Source organism: Dysidea avara, chromosome 6 (assembly GCF_963678975.1).
Source record: "Dysidea avara chromosome 6, odDysAvar1.4, whole genome shotgun sequence".
NCBI classification, from domain to species: Eukaryota; Metazoa; Porifera; class Demospongiae; order Dictyoceratida; family Dysideidae; genus Dysidea; species Dysidea avara.
The window spans coordinates 38,749,022-38,766,681 of NC_089277.1; the positions used below are offsets into that span (position 1 = coordinate 38,749,022).

The 17,660-nt window shown below is 37.8% G+C and overlaps 1 protein-coding gene across 1 annotated transcript in view; it reads left to right on the forward strand.

Annotated features, from left to right (window-relative positions):
* Positions 1 to 17,660, forward strand: part of LOC136257562 (uncharacterized) — a 65,738-nt gene that overhangs the window by 37,878 nt on the left and 10,200 nt on the right. Inside the window, exons 10-17 of the mRNA XM_066050792.1 lie at positions 2,232 to 2,390; positions 8,939 to 9,113; positions 9,645 to 9,746; positions 9,798 to 9,886; positions 9,936 to 9,992; positions 10,046 to 10,194; positions 10,253 to 10,388; positions 10,437 to 10,571. Coding sequence (XP_065906864.1) covers positions 2,232 to 2,390; positions 8,939 to 9,113; positions 9,645 to 9,746; positions 9,798 to 9,886; positions 9,936 to 9,992; positions 10,046 to 10,194; positions 10,253 to 10,388; positions 10,437 to 10,571 — 1,002 coding nt within the window. The remainder of the gene's footprint in view (positions 1 to 2,231; positions 2,391 to 8,938; positions 9,114 to 9,644; positions 9,747 to 9,797; positions 9,887 to 9,935; positions 9,993 to 10,045; positions 10,195 to 10,252; positions 10,389 to 10,436; positions 10,572 to 17,660) is intronic.

Here is a 17,660-nt window from a genome sequence, read left to right on the forward strand (position 1 = left end):
AAAAAGGTATACACATAATTGCTTTTGGCTTTTGTTCCACAATTCCTACAGTGAAGAAAAAAAACAAGTTAAAAGGAAGCACCAAAGCCAGTTGATGGCTGGCTTTGTGGCTTGCAGTACAAAAAGAAGTAATATCTAAACCAAAACAGCCAAGCTGTAAAAAAAGAGTGCAGCCCCCAGGGTGAAAAAATATGTGAAATCCAAGGTGGCGACCAAGAAATGGCTGTGAAGGTAGGTTAATGGCAAAAAATTTAATAATGACAGTTCAGGTGAATTTGGTGCCAAATCCTAGTGGAACGTGGAGGAGGCAACTCAAATTCAGCTGAATTGTCATTATTAAAATTTTTGCCATTAACCTACCATCACAGCCATTTCTTGGCTGCCACCTTGGATTTCACATCTTTTCACCCTGGCCTTTTTGGGGGCCGTACTCTTTTTTTACAGCTTGGCTGTTTTGGTTTAGATTATCTTTGCCTGGCCTAAGTTGATACTCAAGTTAATAGCATTAACCACTGTCAAGTTATGCATGGCTGGTGGTATCAGTTAGTTAGTTGAAGAGTAATTTTAATAATGCCCATAGAAGTTTGTTGGAGAGGTTTAGGGTCATTCTAAAGATATTTTTGGACTTGATTATGCCTAATCCAGCACCACCAAGATTGTTGGTATAAAAGAAAAATGAGGCTGGGTTTTGGGTGATGTATTAGGCAGGAAATGATCCCTTCTATATACAACATCGTTCGATTCGTGTTGAGTAAACGAGTAGTTATGTGATAACTAAGTCGGTAAGTTTATAATTTAAAATCAGTCAGTGGGGTTGGTTCCACGTAGCTACTGTGAGTTTACAGACAGCAATTGGGTGTGGCTTCGTCCATATCTAGTATTATAATTTCCCGATATATTAAAGTAGGTGTGGCTCACAAAAGTACTTAGCCTGCCACAAAATCTATATTAGACTATATACGACTCATACAATAATGGATTAGTGGGCGTGGCACCACGTTAGCTTGCAGACAGCAACGGACACAGTTTTGAGCTACAGATTTCACTTACTAATAAATGGGCGTGGCTGAGCGTAGGTTTGTAACGCAATAAGTGGGCGTGGCTCACGAAAGAGCTACGTGACTAGCGTTTATAAATTTCCACGTCGTCAAACGAACAATTTCGTTTCTCCAGTTCGGGTTAGACCCGGATAATTTATTAACCGGGTCGGACCGGGATGACCCGGAGAAAATGTGACCCGGATGACCTGACCCGGTTTCAACGTTGATATACAATACTATGATTATAGATGTAGGTGTAGATGCATGACCTCCCTTGTTTCATTGCTGTTTACTTCTATGATCCCTATATACTCAAATGTAAATATACTATTTATTGCATTAGCTGTTGCTAGTCCATGACCTATAATATGTGAAAAATATGTGACCAGATTTTACAAAACCGATCCAAATCACACATCAGGCAAAATCAAACTAACACCTCCATTGGATAGCTACACTATTGTACTAGTAGTTTTGACCACTCAAACTACTCGAGGTTGGTTTCAACAGACGTCTTTTCTGGGTGGTGTGTAGAGCTCGAGTGGCGGCTTTAGGCTTTGTGAAGGACCTGGCTTGGCAAGAACCAATGGTTTACTGGTGGACAGCCTGATAATGTTGGCCAGATGTTTTTCTGTAGATTTTGCTACATATCAGCCACTAAGGAGCCAGCACAGCCATGTAATCTCATCTCTGGACTCCAATCGTAGTCTGCTTCCATTTTGAGGTCTAACCGTTGCCCACCCCGCTGCCCTCCACCCGCCACCCACCACCTGCCACCCTCCACCCGCCACCTGCCACCCTCCACCCACCACCCTCCACCCGCCACCCTCCACCCCTTTGTGAGCACTCGTGATACTACTTCACTCTTCCAACTGCTCAGATTTTCTATCTTATTTGGCAGGTAACTCTACAAGCAGCTACAAGTACTGGAAGTGGCCTGAAAGGTAATAGATCGATGCATCTTTTGTGTAAATTTCATACGCGTGTTGCTATCCTTGGAAAGTTATGCTGGCTTGAATTCTTTAAAACCGTTTATCTCGAATCTTCTAGTGTGCGATTTGGATCGTTTTTTCCAAAATCCAGTCACATATATGGTACAGGCTCGAATATGAACCTGTACAAACTGCATTGTAGAAATAGATGATTACGTTTTTATATAATATATAGGTGGTATTTTCTGTGTTACTCTAGGATAAATCATTGTACTTCCACCTAAATATCACTACCTGTCCTGCTGGTCATTCATTCCAGGCATTGAAGTCAGTGGGTGGATACGAGTGTACATGTAACAAAGACCATGATGTGAATATTGTTAATTGTGCACCAACTGAGAGGAGACTGATACTAAAGGTACCTGCTGGATTTATGTTGTATGATAACTGTTATGAGAAATTTGTTGGAACTTACAATTGTAAATAAAGTTATTGTTTTTGCATACAGATGTAGAGTCTATGCATAGTAATTCCTTGAGTCTAAATTACTTACTAGAAATACTTATACACTTTTACTGTCCTCTTAGTCCATTTTCATTCTACGTATTTTCCCACATGGAAACCATGCGAAAATTAAATAAAAATTTATCATCACTGATACAAAGAGCTTGTTTCTCATACTTTATTATGATACATATCTCACTGTTTCCTAATCTATTTATACAAACTACAATACAATGAACCAAATAAGCTCTGGACCTGCAGAGTTATATACTAATTTAGTAACACGTATTATAAAGACCTAGTGGACTGAAGTATAACTGCTATAGTCAATCCATGCACAACCCTTTTACTATTGCTGTCAGAGAAGCATCATGCACAGGGTATAGAATACATTTGAAATGTGTAAGAGTTTGTAAAAAACATTGAGAAATCCTTAGATACACAGTTACAATGCCAAAACCGAAGTGTAAAATTATGGGGGTGAGATTCTCCAATAAATCAGTCAAGTAGAAGCAGGAAAGTTGTTAACCGAGTACATACCTCCAACCTAACACTCAAACCCATAACCAGTCAGCCACTACTGTCATTGCTGTTCAGTAGGCCCCGGTCTATTTTGCCCAAAATTTTACCTATTATACGTTTGAGCATTGCTCACAAATTAAGCCTATTATGCTCAAAATTATGCTTTCAAAATCAAGATTATGCTCTAGAACTGACTGTTTTATTAGAGTATATCAGCCTTTCCTGACTGCTGTATTAGAGTAAGTGACTACTCTATTAGAATATCTCGATCTTATTTCTGCAAAGAATAACCAACAAAGAAATGGTTTAATAAGTTATATTAAATATGAAATGCACTAATAATATTATTGGCAGTGATTATTTGGCTGCACATTTTAATAAAATTTTTAAATATCGTCCCTATTATGCTGGCATTATGCTTGATGCTTTTGGTCTAATTGGTCATCTATTATGCTTTAAATTATGCCGACATAATTGGCTGGGGGCCTACTGTTCAGTTCACTTTATTTAATTGTTCACGGTTAAATCTAGGCCCCAGATGAATATACTCACCAAACGTCATGCCAATACATGTACGATTCTGTGCCTCTTTCAAAATGTTACAATGAGGAGTCATATACAGTGTAGTAAGATTTCAAGGTACTCTAATAGTGCAGTCACTAATGGCATACAATGGTAACCACAAAACATAATAAGCACATTTCAACTTAATGATTTGTGTGCAATGTTAATAAACTCTGAGCAAAATACAATGCTACTGGCAAAATAATGAACAGAATAGTCTAAAATAAGATAATTGTTGAAGAAAATTAGGAAGAAAAAGCATAATGGATTTATCCCTACATATAGCCATGTCACTCACATAATAATAAATTTGGGATTTGTTTTATTTAGCAATACTTCTTTGTACTGTGGCTATAAGAGGTAATTTGTAATCAAAGTGTCATTATATTAACATCAAAGAAAAAGAACCTTGCCTTTTGCGTATAGCAAGGGTATGCCACTTTCTGTGATGATATTCGTACATTAGCCTTCTCGAGGACATTATGTGACTCTAAAATCAATTTTGTTGACATGCTTTTAGTACATAAGACTGAGCCTGGGAAAACTGGTCTTATCACTCATGTCAGCAGATTGGATTTTTCACCAAGAACACAAATCTAATTTCACAATCAAAATCAGCTAGGTTTGAGTGGTCTGGTTTTGCTGGCTGCTTTTCCCAATCCAGTGGCAATCCATACATGAGGTGTGGGATCATAATGGAGCTCTGGTCATGGCTGTATGTGGCTGTACATATAGGGTCCGCAATCCGAAAAATCATCTTTTATAAATCAATCCCCCTACCATTGTGGAATGTTCATTGTAGTATACCATTGCCCATTGCTAGATCCACCATGAAACCAGAGACATGATTGGTGCCTTTACAGAAATATCATTTTAGTATCTCACAAGATGCAAAATTAATCAATTTTTTGTGCTCCACACGAAGGACCAGATGAAACTTGCTACTCATATTCAAAGTTGTTGTAGTTAAAAGTATATACAATAATATGCAAATGATTTGCTGGGTGACCGGCGCAGGGTTGCTTTCTTTGAAAAAACATACAAACGAATACGAATTTTTGATTTCAAACTGTCCTACCACCCAGAACAAGAGAAGCCAACTCTTCCTCAGAGTCTTTTGATACAGTTGGGTGCATAGTCTATCTATGCTGCTAATTTGGAAAAGATCTGAGACTTATCATCTGGGTGATGACCATCAAAATTTTCAGCAGCATTAAAGAAATGTGTTGTGCTTTCTAGCCATTTTGCAGCACTTCAGCAGTCACAACAATCATTACTTATTGACTAAAGCTATGGCAAAAGATGTCCCTGGACATTTGGTAGCTGCGGTTTTCAATTATTATTTCATCCACAGCTTCCACGCCTTGCTCTAAGCAACGCACCATGACAAGCAGCTAAACATTTCAAATTTGACTTCACCTCTCACGCTCCACAGCAGCTTCAAATCTTTACTAGATCACCCTAGATCACCATTATAACCGAAAAGGCACAAAACCTTTTATTTTTCATTCGAGCTGGGTGGAGCTCCTGGTGATCATGAGTTGCTGGCACACTGCATCATAATATCACAACTGCTACTACTACCAAACTTTTTGGACCATCATTTATCATCATTCTAAACAAAATTAGGTGACAAATGTAGCATCAGTAGTACTGGAAAGGATTTTGGCACCATTGAGAGAACCCCATGGAATGACAACCAAACATTTTGACGTTCTTTGCCAAGATGGTGAGAAATTTCAGATCCTTTCCAGACTAACAGCTTAAGACAGACTATGCATCCAACCTTATCACATCGCTATGAGGAAAAGTTGGTTTTCTAGTCTTGGCTGGTTGTTAGGGCAGTTTGAATTCAAAAAACTCTGTTTTGTTTTCTGATTTTTGAAAGAAAGCAACCCTGTGCCAGGAACCCGGTGAATCATTTGCTTATTACTGTACGTACTTTTTAACTACAATAACTGTAAATAATATTTAGCTAAGTTTTTGTGGAGCACAAATTTAAAAAAATAAATTTTGCATCTTGTGAAATACTAAAATCGATATTTCTGTGAAGACAACAATTGTGCCTCCGGTTTCATGGTGGATCTAGCAATGGGATACCACAATGAACATCCCACAATGGTAGGGGGATCAATTTGTAAAAGTTGATTTTTCAGATTGCGGACCCTAGCTACTGCACAGCTCTGTGGTGTTGCATAAACACCTCTGCTGTGAATTTCCTTTAATTTTAGCCAGTTTTGAGACCTGAATGGCCCATAGCTTGGCCTGATTTATCCCTATGCTTTCCTTTTCAATATTTTAAAAGCCTCTTGCCCTCTTTCTGAGCCCCTGCCTCCCTCTCCCTTTTGGAGCTAGCTTGTTACAGTCAACCATGGTTTTAAAACTATCTATAATGGTGGAAAACTTAGTTGTTGGCTACTTGCACAGTGGATACTTTGGAAGGTAAGGAATTGGTGTAAAATGTGTGAAAATGTGGTACACATAGCTTCAACCATTGGCGAGCTATATACAACACATTAAACACTTAAATCCGGTATTTCTCAATACTTATAAATAGGTGATAAGGCTGGTTTTCCCACAATGGGTCACATACAACTACATATTGATAGCCAAATACTCCAGAACAGCTAACTTATGTACCAATTTCAACCATGAAACACGTCCAGAAGTAGTACTAACCCAAGGAGTAGCTTACAAGCTGGGACTCTCGTACACTATCTGAGAAATCCAATTATAAATCCATTAAATACTAAGAAATCCTGAAATCTATAATCGCTTTTAAATACAATTATTTTTGTTTCCATCCGTTCATGCATTAATTTCATGAACTTCAAGGGCAGCAACTAGCAAAATTCATCAAAGATGAGGCTTTCAGACAATGACTAGGTAGTTACAATGACTATTTGGAGTAACTAGGTACTGAATGTTTCATGAATCAACCATTATAAAGCACAATTGTGTTCCTGTCGAGGCTTCTTTGGTCTCCTCTTGTCTACTGTCCCTGTTTCCTACACAAGTAGTAGTAGTGACAACACGCGTGAAACATCTTTAGAAAGTAGATAAGTTTTTAAAATTGTATTTATAAATACTCATTGAAATACGTATTAAATAGTTACATATTGGGACTCTCGTACACAATTTTGGATTTTTAAAGCTTGTGAGCTACTCCTTGTACTAGCCACTTACACAATCGAGTTTTTGTGAATAAAAAGCTTAGTTTTCACGCTTACCAAGCAAAGCACTGAGAAGAGTGAGCTGAAAACCAGTATGTATAGATGGAATAATCATCATAGAAAGTTCTTGCATTAGTATAGAAGAATCGGAGTAAAAGCCACTGAGTTACAATACAAAATCCAACACTGTGTAGCAAGTGCGCGATTAAGATACTCTTAAAGTACAGAGCATACAGCATTGTGAGTAACTCTATTAGAGCGTTCAGCTATGTAACAATATGCAACGAGCTACCCAGTAGAGAGTTCAGCCTAAACAAGTTATGAAGTAGAGAGTTCAGCTACACATAAAGTTGGAGCTCGGCTGCAAACAAATTACCCTGTGGAGTATTCAGCTACAAAAGTCCCCTGTATAGAGATCAGCTACAAGTAAAATTACCCTGTGGAGAGTTCAGTGACAAAAAGCCACACTATAGAGATATCAGCTAGAAACAAGTCACTTGTAGAGAGTTCAGCTACAAACAGGTCCTCCAGTAGAGAGTTCAGCTACAAACTAGTCACACAGTAGAGAGTCCAGCTACAAACTAATCACCCTGTGGAGAGTTTAGCTGCAAACAAGTAGCTTTGCAGAGAGTTCAGCTACAATCTAGACCTGACAAAGAATTCAGCTACAAACAAATTATCCTGTGGATAGATCAGCTATAAACAAATCAGAGTTAAACTATAAAAAGCCACCTTATAGAGAGAGCAGCTACAAAAAAGCCACCCTGTAGAGAGATCAGCCAGAAAGAAGTCAACTGTAGAGTTCACCTGCAAGCAGGTCACCCAGTAGTGAGTTCAGCTACAAGTTAGTCACTCGGTAGAGAAATCAGCTACAAAGAAGTCACGTGGTAGAGAATTCAGCTAGAAACAATCACCTGTAGATAGTTTAGGTCACCCAGTAGAGAGTTCACCTACCGACAGGTCACCCAGTAGAGAGTTAACTTACAAACAAATAGCCCTGTGGAGAGTTCAGCTACAAACAGGTCACCCAGTAGAGAGTTAACTTACAAACAAATAGCCCTGTGGAGAGTTCAGCTACAAACAGGTCACCCTGTAGAGAGTTCACCTACAAACAAATCACTCTGTAGAGAGCTCAACTACCAGCAAATCGCCCTGTGTAGAGTTCAGCTATATTCAAACAAATCACCTTGTAGAGGATTCCACTATAAACAATCACCCTCTGGAGAGTTCAGCTGCAAACAAGTCATTCTGTAGAGAGTTCAGCTACAACCAAGTCACCCAGTAGAGAATTCAGCTACAAAGAAATTAACTGTAGAGTGTTCAGCTACAAACAAATAACAAGTTCAGCTGCAAACAGGCCATCCTGTAGAGAGTTCAGTAGCACAAAAATATCAGCCTGGAGAGAGTTCATCTACAAAAATGTCACCCAGTTGAGCATTCAGCTACAAGCAAGTTGCATACCTTAAGAGAGTTCCACTACAAACCCAGTAGAAAGTCCAGCTACCTACAAGTCAACCCAGCTACAATTCAGCTACAAACAAGTAACCCAGTAGAGAGTTAAGCAACTAAGTTATGTAGTAGATTAAAGTAATTATAATAAGTTATATAGTAATTTGTAACAAGGATTAATTGACTGTCGAAAATTGTAACAAGTTAGAAAGTTACATACTGTTGACCTGTTGAGAAAAGCTCATTTATATAAAATTTGTACAAATATAAAAATGAATGTTCAAAATTAATCCTTTGCATCTTGTTTCTCTTTCCTGTAGTAAAGAAAAAATACAGGTAAAAAGAGACCCCAAAACTGGCCTATGGCCTGCTTTGGAGAATACAGTGCAAATACAAAAAAAATGATATCTAATCCAAAACAGCCAAGATGTAAAAAAAGGGTGCAGCCCCCAAAAATCCTTGGTGAAAAAGGATGTGAAATCCAAGTTGTCCAAGAAATGGCTGTGATGGTAGGTATGTGACAAAAAATTTAATAATGACAATTCAGGTGAATTTGCTGCTAAGTCCCAGTGAAACTTGGAGGAGGCAGTAAAAATTCACCTGAACTGTCGTTATTAAAGTTTTTGCCATTTACCTACCATCACAGCCATTTCTTGGCTGCCAACTTGGATTTCACATCTTTTTTCACCATGGCTTTTTGGGGACCACACCTTTTTTACAGCTTGGCTGTTTTGGATTAGATTGTACATTACAGGAAGGATTATGGGCTACCAATATCAACACTGGGGAGTCACTGAATGGGATGATGGAATATTACCAGTGTCCACCTGGTTACTGTCAGTGTAGTAGGGAGGATAATGGTGGTAATTTATGTAACAGTGTATATTATTATGATAATGATCATCTCCAGTGTGTCTGTGATAGACAAGGTACAGTAACTAATAAGATATATTTTTATGAAGTGTCTAGCTGATTTAGTGTATGTATACTTACAACTGTTTATATAGTTTACAGTCAGTTGTTTCATTAAAATTTCAGTATAATAGGCTTGCAAAGCATCCAGCATTTATGCGATAATGATGATTTTCTTTAAAGTGTAATAACAATGTGCAATGTGTGAGCCAAAAATATGAACATAATTTTATATTGCATTTTCATATATATTAACAAATATGTGATACTCGTATTATACAAACTGTTTCTTGGCTAATTACTTAAATAAACGAAATTGAAATAGTCTAATAGACAGTCACATGTTGTAATGTAGCAGTTGATGCACTCTCATAAAACAATCACTTTTGTGTATATATTTTATCATAATACCAAGAGTTAATAATATAGGAGGGAATACTGAGCATAAGTTTTGAGCATTCCTCGAAAGCATAAAATTAATAGTAAAAACATTGTGCCTACTTTTATGTATACAGCAATTAGAATTATAATTCATAACAATCTTGAAGGTTATTTGTGTGGCAAGTGTCGTGGTGACAAAGGAGTTAGTGTTCTCCTTAACAAGTGTGTATCCTGTGGACATGGTAGTATTGCTCTCATCTTTGGTTTAGGTCAGTCCATTTGTTACTATTACTGTATCAATTGTGTTATTGTTCTTGTAGTTGTTGTGGATATTATTGTGATAACAGTAATCCTACTATCATCTGTAACCATTTTCAGTTGGCTATATCCAGTATTGTTCTACTTACAGGTAAATCAAATTATTATCCTACATAATTTTCTATTAATATATGCCATAGGTCACTCCATATATTGCACAATACTTTCCAGTCACATTCAGTGCTGTTCAACCATACGTAAGTGACTAGTTAGTTAATGGGTAATATTTGTACTGTTATATTTCCTAAAGCTCCACTACATTAGCAGTGCTGCCAGTCTCTACTTCCCTTATGACTTTTGTATCTATCCTGGAATGACTGCACTAGTATCGTATAGTCTCCGATATATTCCAGTTCTGTTGTTCTCTATCATCTGTTGCTGTATACAGTTCCTCAGCAGGTATATAATGCCATAATAATAAAGTACTAATAATATGTATCAATTATTATCTATACAGAAAGTATCACAAGGATTATATATCATGTAGTGGAGTGTGGCTACTGATATTATTATTGTTCACTGATGCAGTGAATACTTCAGTGTCTGTACTGAACTGTCCCATATTAAGGGATGGCAATGGACATAAATCTGTGGTAAGACCTTGCAGCATTTGTGTTTTTCTTTTATTCATTCTCACATAGAGATGGTTTGTAGATGGTACAGTGGAGTGCTTCTCAGGAGGTCATGCTGGTCTAGCAATATTTGCCATATTAGTACTGATACTGTGTACACTACTGATAATAGCTCTGGTGGTGGTTGTACTAGGAAAATTTAAAGTGAGTCAATGTGTTTCAGAGAAAACTTTTGTAAAATATCACACTATCTGTTAGGCACATACTCCTAATAAATAATTATAGTGTGTTAACACGGAATCACTACGTTGTAATAGAGGAGTTAGTAGTTTCATGCTAGTCACCACACCAGCATGTACCAATAGTCAGGGGATATTAGCAGATATTTGGCATATCTAGGAATAAATTCCTTACCAAGAAATTTTTTTACCAATGAGTTTGTAAAGGTGTCTACAAACCCTCCTCAAAAGATTTAAACACAACTCCCCTAGGAGAACCCGTGACAGCTTCCGGAAGTTGGACTATCCATGACCTTATTTGAAAATGGTTGATTTGCTGTTAGTACAGCAAATCATGTGGTTTATTATGTATACATTGTAAGCTTTTAACCACTCCTGAAATTGATGAAAAGACCACATTCACTCATTATTATTATTATTATTAGTTGGAACTCATGTATTTCTTAAGGACTAGTTTGATAATGTCTATTGCCTCATAAGTCAACGTCTGGGTCTTCTCCAGACTCTCCATCATCAATGCAATTCTTGCATGTAATTCCTTTGCAATTTCCACATGCTGAGATGCACTTGACATTGTTCTTCTTACAGCTGCACCGTCGGTTGCTACAATCTCCTTTACAATTACAGCTTATGAACTTTAAAAGTTTCTCAGGTGCCATAGGGTCTAATGTTGCAGTGCACAAAATAACATTTTAGACATGTGCTGACACACTGTCAGGACAACATGAAAGTTGAGTGGACATAAATCAATTTGTCCAGACATTTTTTGCATTTCTCCTTTCTTGCCAAATTATTTGTTTCAAGCATTGGGGTCACTGTACAACTGATTATTATTACTTTTCACTCAACTGATTATTACTTTTCACTCAATAACAGTGACAGATCAGAAAAGCACAACACTTTAGGGTTCTGGTCACATATAAGGTCCTATAAATTCAGTGCTATTACAGGAGCATTTGTAGGAAAGGACTCAAAGGAGAATTAATTCAGTATATAATAGCTATGTAGTCAAACTATACTATTGCTGCTATGAAATGGTGCCTTGTAAAAAATGAACTCCATTCTATATAGCTCAAAATGCAAGTTGAGTGTACAGATGAATACCACAAGTAAAAGCTAGTAATGGCTAACAGGTTATAAGTACATGTTCCAAGTAACTGAGTCAACAGGCTGTGCAATGTAACCTGTTGGTCTCTTGGACATGGCTTTGTGGCCACCACAAACCATAAACACATAACTCAATTACATGTTGATGTCACTATGTCTGGCCTCCTACTATCACACTCTAAACTGAGTGCTATACCTTGAAAGGACATTGTTTCTGGACAAATTCAATTATGGCCTGACAACTAGTGTAATTGACCGGAAATTGTCAGTGTCCTGACTGTTATTTCGCACACTGATGTTGGAACTGGCTCATAGCCATTACTCCCCAATGTCCATCCATAGCCACTGGGGTCCAAAGACATGCTCTGCAATAGCATCCAGTCCTGGGTTTGTAGATAGGCACGGAGAGAATGCTGTGCAGCTGCACCCTCCATTGGAGGTAGAGTTTCTGGTTTGATTAGCCCAGCTGCTGCCTTTCGTGAGAACATGCTGTATCGAATTGCAGCTAAGGCAGTACCTGGTGCATGGAAAATGTGCTGGAAAATTGAAATGCCACTCCTGATCACCACATCCTTACTAGCCTGTACATCAAGGAAGGTGTCCATGTGTTCATCAATGTCCCCAGCACAAAACTTGTCAAATAGAGTGGTTTTCCCATGACTGGCAATGGCAGAAACAGCATCACAACCAGTAAAGGCATGACAAAATAGCAGGTAGAGCCTCTGTCTTTCAGAGATTCTAGGATTCTCCTGTCATCATAAGAACCCTTTGACGTGGTAAAGAAGAGTGGATGATTGGTGTATGAACTATGGTGTATTAGCATTATTAGCACATCAGCATCTTCTGCCCGCACCTGAAAATAATAAGAAATAGAATAGCAACATAGCAACCATCCATGGGGTTCACTGACCTCAACGGAGTCATCCTTAGCAGCAGCCAATGCAGCCTTCACAATTGAAGTGTCAGCATCATTATCATACAGCTCTACAGTGGTCTGATGTTTCTGGAATGCTGAAGAGAGGAGATGGATGATTTCACTCTTGTTATGAGTGTTGTCTAGGAACTTTGCCCTTGGTGTCAAATGCATCATATTCGGTCAAATCTGTACATGACAGCAGGAGTTCTTTGTATGCCTAATGTGATCATGATCTTTAGGTGAGCTGCTGTAGCTATCAAACACCACGGTGATCTTCCTAGAGTACCTGCCAAGATACTGTACGTAGCTCAGGTAACTGTCAGCAATCTCCTGCCAAGTATGGCCTTGTTCCCACTTCACCATGTAAAGAAGCCATCCACCATCCACTACCAGACTGTTGGTCAGTGAGGTCGAGTGGGTCAGTCAACACTTTCAGGCTAGTGTTTAGGGATGAGCCTATTTTGCTTTTTTTTCCACCTATTTTTCTTTCCAGCAATTCTTTCATTTTTCACCTATTTTGCTCAATATTTTGCTTGGGTTTTTTCTATTTTGTTGAGCATCAGTAAAAATTAATTGCAGTATCTCAAGCTTGCAAGCATGTGTGACTGCTCTATTAGAATATTTTGTACATAGTGACTGCTCTATTAGAGTATCTCGATCTTTTGTCACCATTTCCTATGAGCTCATGTTATCCTAATAATGCTAATACCATGCGTGACTGTTCTATTAGAGTATCTCGATCTTTTTCATACAAAATGTGCTAAGCTGCCATTCCTTGGTGCCCATTTTTCCAATTTTCCACCTATTTTTCCAGCATTTTGCTCTTTGCTTTTACCAACGTATTTTTCCAAAAAATTTGCCGGCAAAATCGGCGCATCCATACTAGTGTTGGAAAAAATTGCTTTGTTTGCCTTGTTCATTTTATGATCTTTGTTACTGAGCAAGGACAAAGGCAGGGGAGTCAGTTCATACTCTAAGCTTGCCTCAATTGTCATTTCTCGTTGAGCGATAATTATCAGTCGGTTGAACAACCTAAGCGAGTTAAGGCTTCAGTATAGCTAAAATTATAGCTTGCACAAACATGAATCAAAGAATTTGCATGCACATTTTTCATACATTAGATAGTTAGGTGTGGCTTAATTTCAACCAAGGAGTGCAGGGGCAGATGTAGGATTTAGGAGGCTAAACTTGACAGTGACATTTGTAGTATACCAAGCCTTCTCACACAAACCTAGGTAACTACATTAGTGTGTGAGGCACACTAGCATGTAAAGCATGCCAACCTAGGGGAGGGGGGATGTTACTCTCTAAAGGCAGTGTTTTCAGTTGTTTTTTTTCAGTATCATTCCTGCTGCATGACTTACAACTTATTGTAGGATGTCATTGTTTGATATCTATTATATCAACTTACTACACTATCACTTGGATAACCTGTTAATAGATGCAAAAGAGCCCTTGTAGAATTCACTGCCAAAAACCCACAATTAAAACCTTTGTAAACATGGGAATAAAACCCACAATCAAATCAAAATGTTTCAAGAAAAGGAAGCTAGTCTTCTGCCTTTACTCATTATTGGGAGCAGTTTACTGAGGTACAGTAATGTCAGGAATGCATTATGTCGTTCATATTATAAAGATACTTTAAATATTTAATTATAATGGCTATTGCTTTAGGAATAGTACTCACTGACACTGTTCTGTAAAGGGAAAGGGGGGCCCTTAGCCTCCCCCATAAATCTACCCTTGGAAGGGTGCAATATAGTTTGAGTTATGTAGTTTGACATTTCACACTATGCTTACAGCAATCAGACAATTTCAAATATTACCAAATAAGGCTCATGGGTAGTCCAACTTCCAGCAGCTGTCATGAGTTCCCCTAGGGGAGTTGTGTTTAAATCTTTGAGGAGAGTTAGTAGACACCTTTAAAAACACATTGGTAAAAGAATTTCTTGGTAAGGAATTTATTCCCAGATTATATTAAAATTCCCTGACTACAATATTTGACTCTATTTCTGGGTGAAATCCTTTAAAATGAACAAGAATGTTGCAATCCAGAAGGCCGATTTGCTGTATACACATGAAGAGAAATCTCAAGATAGATGTAAGTGCTCAAGGAGACATTCATTTTCCAATAATTCCAGTGTTTCTTCCTGTGTGTAGCTTTATCACTTCTTGAACCTTGCATTTGACCATGTGCACTTATCAGCCATGGTTAATCACAAGAAATGTGTGTATGCGCTTAAATAATATGCGCTTAATAGACACATGCACTTAACAACAACCCAATTCTATGGTACCACATTACACTATAGTTGGGTATGTTTAATTTTCAAATCACTATTGAGTAAGATCATGATCAAATGCAAAGTACACACATTGACTGTAAAAGCAATGCAGCTGTGATAAGTAACAATAGAAGCTCTGGTGATACTAGAGTACAACTAGCCATCAGTATGATACAAGTATTCATATTATTTTTATATGTTCAAATACCCCAGGTAAGCCACTGACAAAACCCTTTTGGAGACTAGTATCCAAGTAGTTATTGACTCTTAAATATTCCTCAGGATGATGACTAAGAATCTTGTGGAGCAGCTTTCCGACCACTGAGGTAAGAGTAATAGGCCAAAAATTTGAGGAATCATTTGAAGAGCCATTCTTATATATCAACTTAATTCGCGCTATACCCCAACAGGAGGGAGCTCTACCAGTCTCCGAAATCTTGTTAAAAAGTGTTGCCATGAAATGGTGACTAGATAGCTATTCAAAAAAATTCATGTTAAAATTCTTTATTTTAAGGATATTTTAGTGTTATTTGCACTGAACAAAATTTTAAAATGTTTTGATGGTTTAGCCACAATGTAATCTATCAAATGAATGTTTGTACACCTGTATGATGGCAGATGATGGCACATGTCTGCAAGTGGTATGGCTAACCTAACTATATGGACTAGTTAACTGCCATGTCATTGCTTTATTAGAGTATTTCAATCTTCTTTTTGCCACACCAGTATATACTGGTAGAAAATAATATCATTGCTATAATTTTTATTGCTTAAAGTATCTTAGTTGAAAGTCTATCTAATCCAAAACAGCCAAGCTGTAAAAAAAGTGTGCGGCCCTCAGAAAGGCTATGGTGAAAAAAGATGTGAAATCCAAGGTGGCGGCCAAGAAATGACTGTGATGGTAGGTTAATGGTAAAAAATTTAATAATGACAATTCAGGTAAATTTTGTGAAGCGGCACAAAAATTCACCTGAATTGTCGTTATTAAAATTTTTACCATTAACCTACCATCACAGTCATTTCTTGGCCGCCACCTTGGATTTCACATCTTTTTTCACCATAGCCTTTCTGAGGGCCGCACACTTTTTTTACAGCTTGGCTGTTTTGGATTAGATTTCATTTCTTTTTGTATTTGTATACCCCAAAGCCAGCCTATGGCCAGCTTTGGGACTTTTTAAACCTATGTTTTTTTTCTTTACTACAGGAAGAAGAATAGATGAAGTAGATGTACGTACTTTAAATATTTTATCAGTAGATGTACAATTATATATATAATACATATGTGACCGGATTTGCGAAAAGGGGCCTTCCACACATCCAATTTGCCAACTTTGACAATTGATAACTTCAGATTGGAAAGAGCTATTGCCTTGAAATTTGGGCAGTGGTGATTTCTTTGCAGCTGAACTCTCTACATGATGGTTTCTTTGTAGCTGAACTCTCTACAAGGTAGCTGATCTCTTTACAGGGAGATTTGTTTGTAGCTGAACTCTCTACAAGGTAACTTCTTCTAGCTGATCTCTCTACAGGGGTGGTTTGTTCATAGCTGAATTCTGTACAGGTGATTTGTTTGCAGCTGAGCTCTTTACAAAATGGTTTCTTTGTAGCTGAACTCTTTACAAAGTAACTTCTTCTAACTGATCTTTCTACAGGGTGATTTGTTTGTAGCTGAACTATCTACAAGGTAATTTCTTCTAGCTGATCTCTGTACAGGGTGATTTGTTTGAAGCTGAATTCTGTACAGGTGATTTGTTTGCAGCTGAGCTCTTTACAGAATGGTTTCTTTGTAGCTGAACTCTCTACAAGGTAATTTCTTCTAGCTGATCTCTCTACAGGGAGATTTGTTTGTAGCTGAACTCTCTACAAGGTAACTTTACTAGCTGATGTCTCTACAAGGTGGCTAGTTTGTAGCTGAACTCTCTACATGGTGGTTTCTTTGTAACTGAACTTTCTACAAGGTGACTTCTTCTATCTGATCTTTCAATAGGATGATTTGTTTGTAGCTTCACTCTCTACAAGGTAACTTCTTCTAGCTGATCTCTCTACAGGTAGATTTGTTTGAAGCTGAACTTTCTAAATGATGGTTTCTTTGTAGCTGAACTCTCTATAAGGTAATGTCTTCTAGCTGATCTCTCTATACAGGGAGATTTGTTTGTAGCTGAACTCTCTACAGGTGATTTGTTTGAAGCTGAACTCTCTAAATGATGGTTTCTTTGTAGCTGAACTCTCTACAAGTAAACTTCTTCTAGCTGATCTCTCTACAGGGTGATTTGCTTGTAGCTGAACTATCTACAAGATAACTTCTTCTAGCTGATCTCTCTACATGGTGATTTGTTTGTAGCTGAATTCTGTATAGGTGATTTGTTTGCAGCTGAGCTCTTTAAATAATGGTTTCTTTGTAGCTGAACTCTCTCGAGGTAACTTCTTCTAGCTGATGTCTTTACAGGGTCACTAGTTTGTAGCTGAATTCTCTACATGGTGGTTTCTTTGTAACTGAACTCTCTACAAGGTAACTTTTTCTAGCTCATCTTTCTACAGGGTGATTTATTTGTAGCTGAATTCTGTACAGATGATTTGTTTGCAGCTGAGCTCTTTAAAGAATGGTTTCTTTGTAGCTGAACTCTCTACAAGGTAACTTCTTCTAGCTGATGTCTCTACAAAGTCACTAATTTGTAGCTGAGCTCTCTACATGGTGGTTTCTTTGTAACTGAACTCTCTACAAGGTGACCTCTTCTAGCTGATCTTT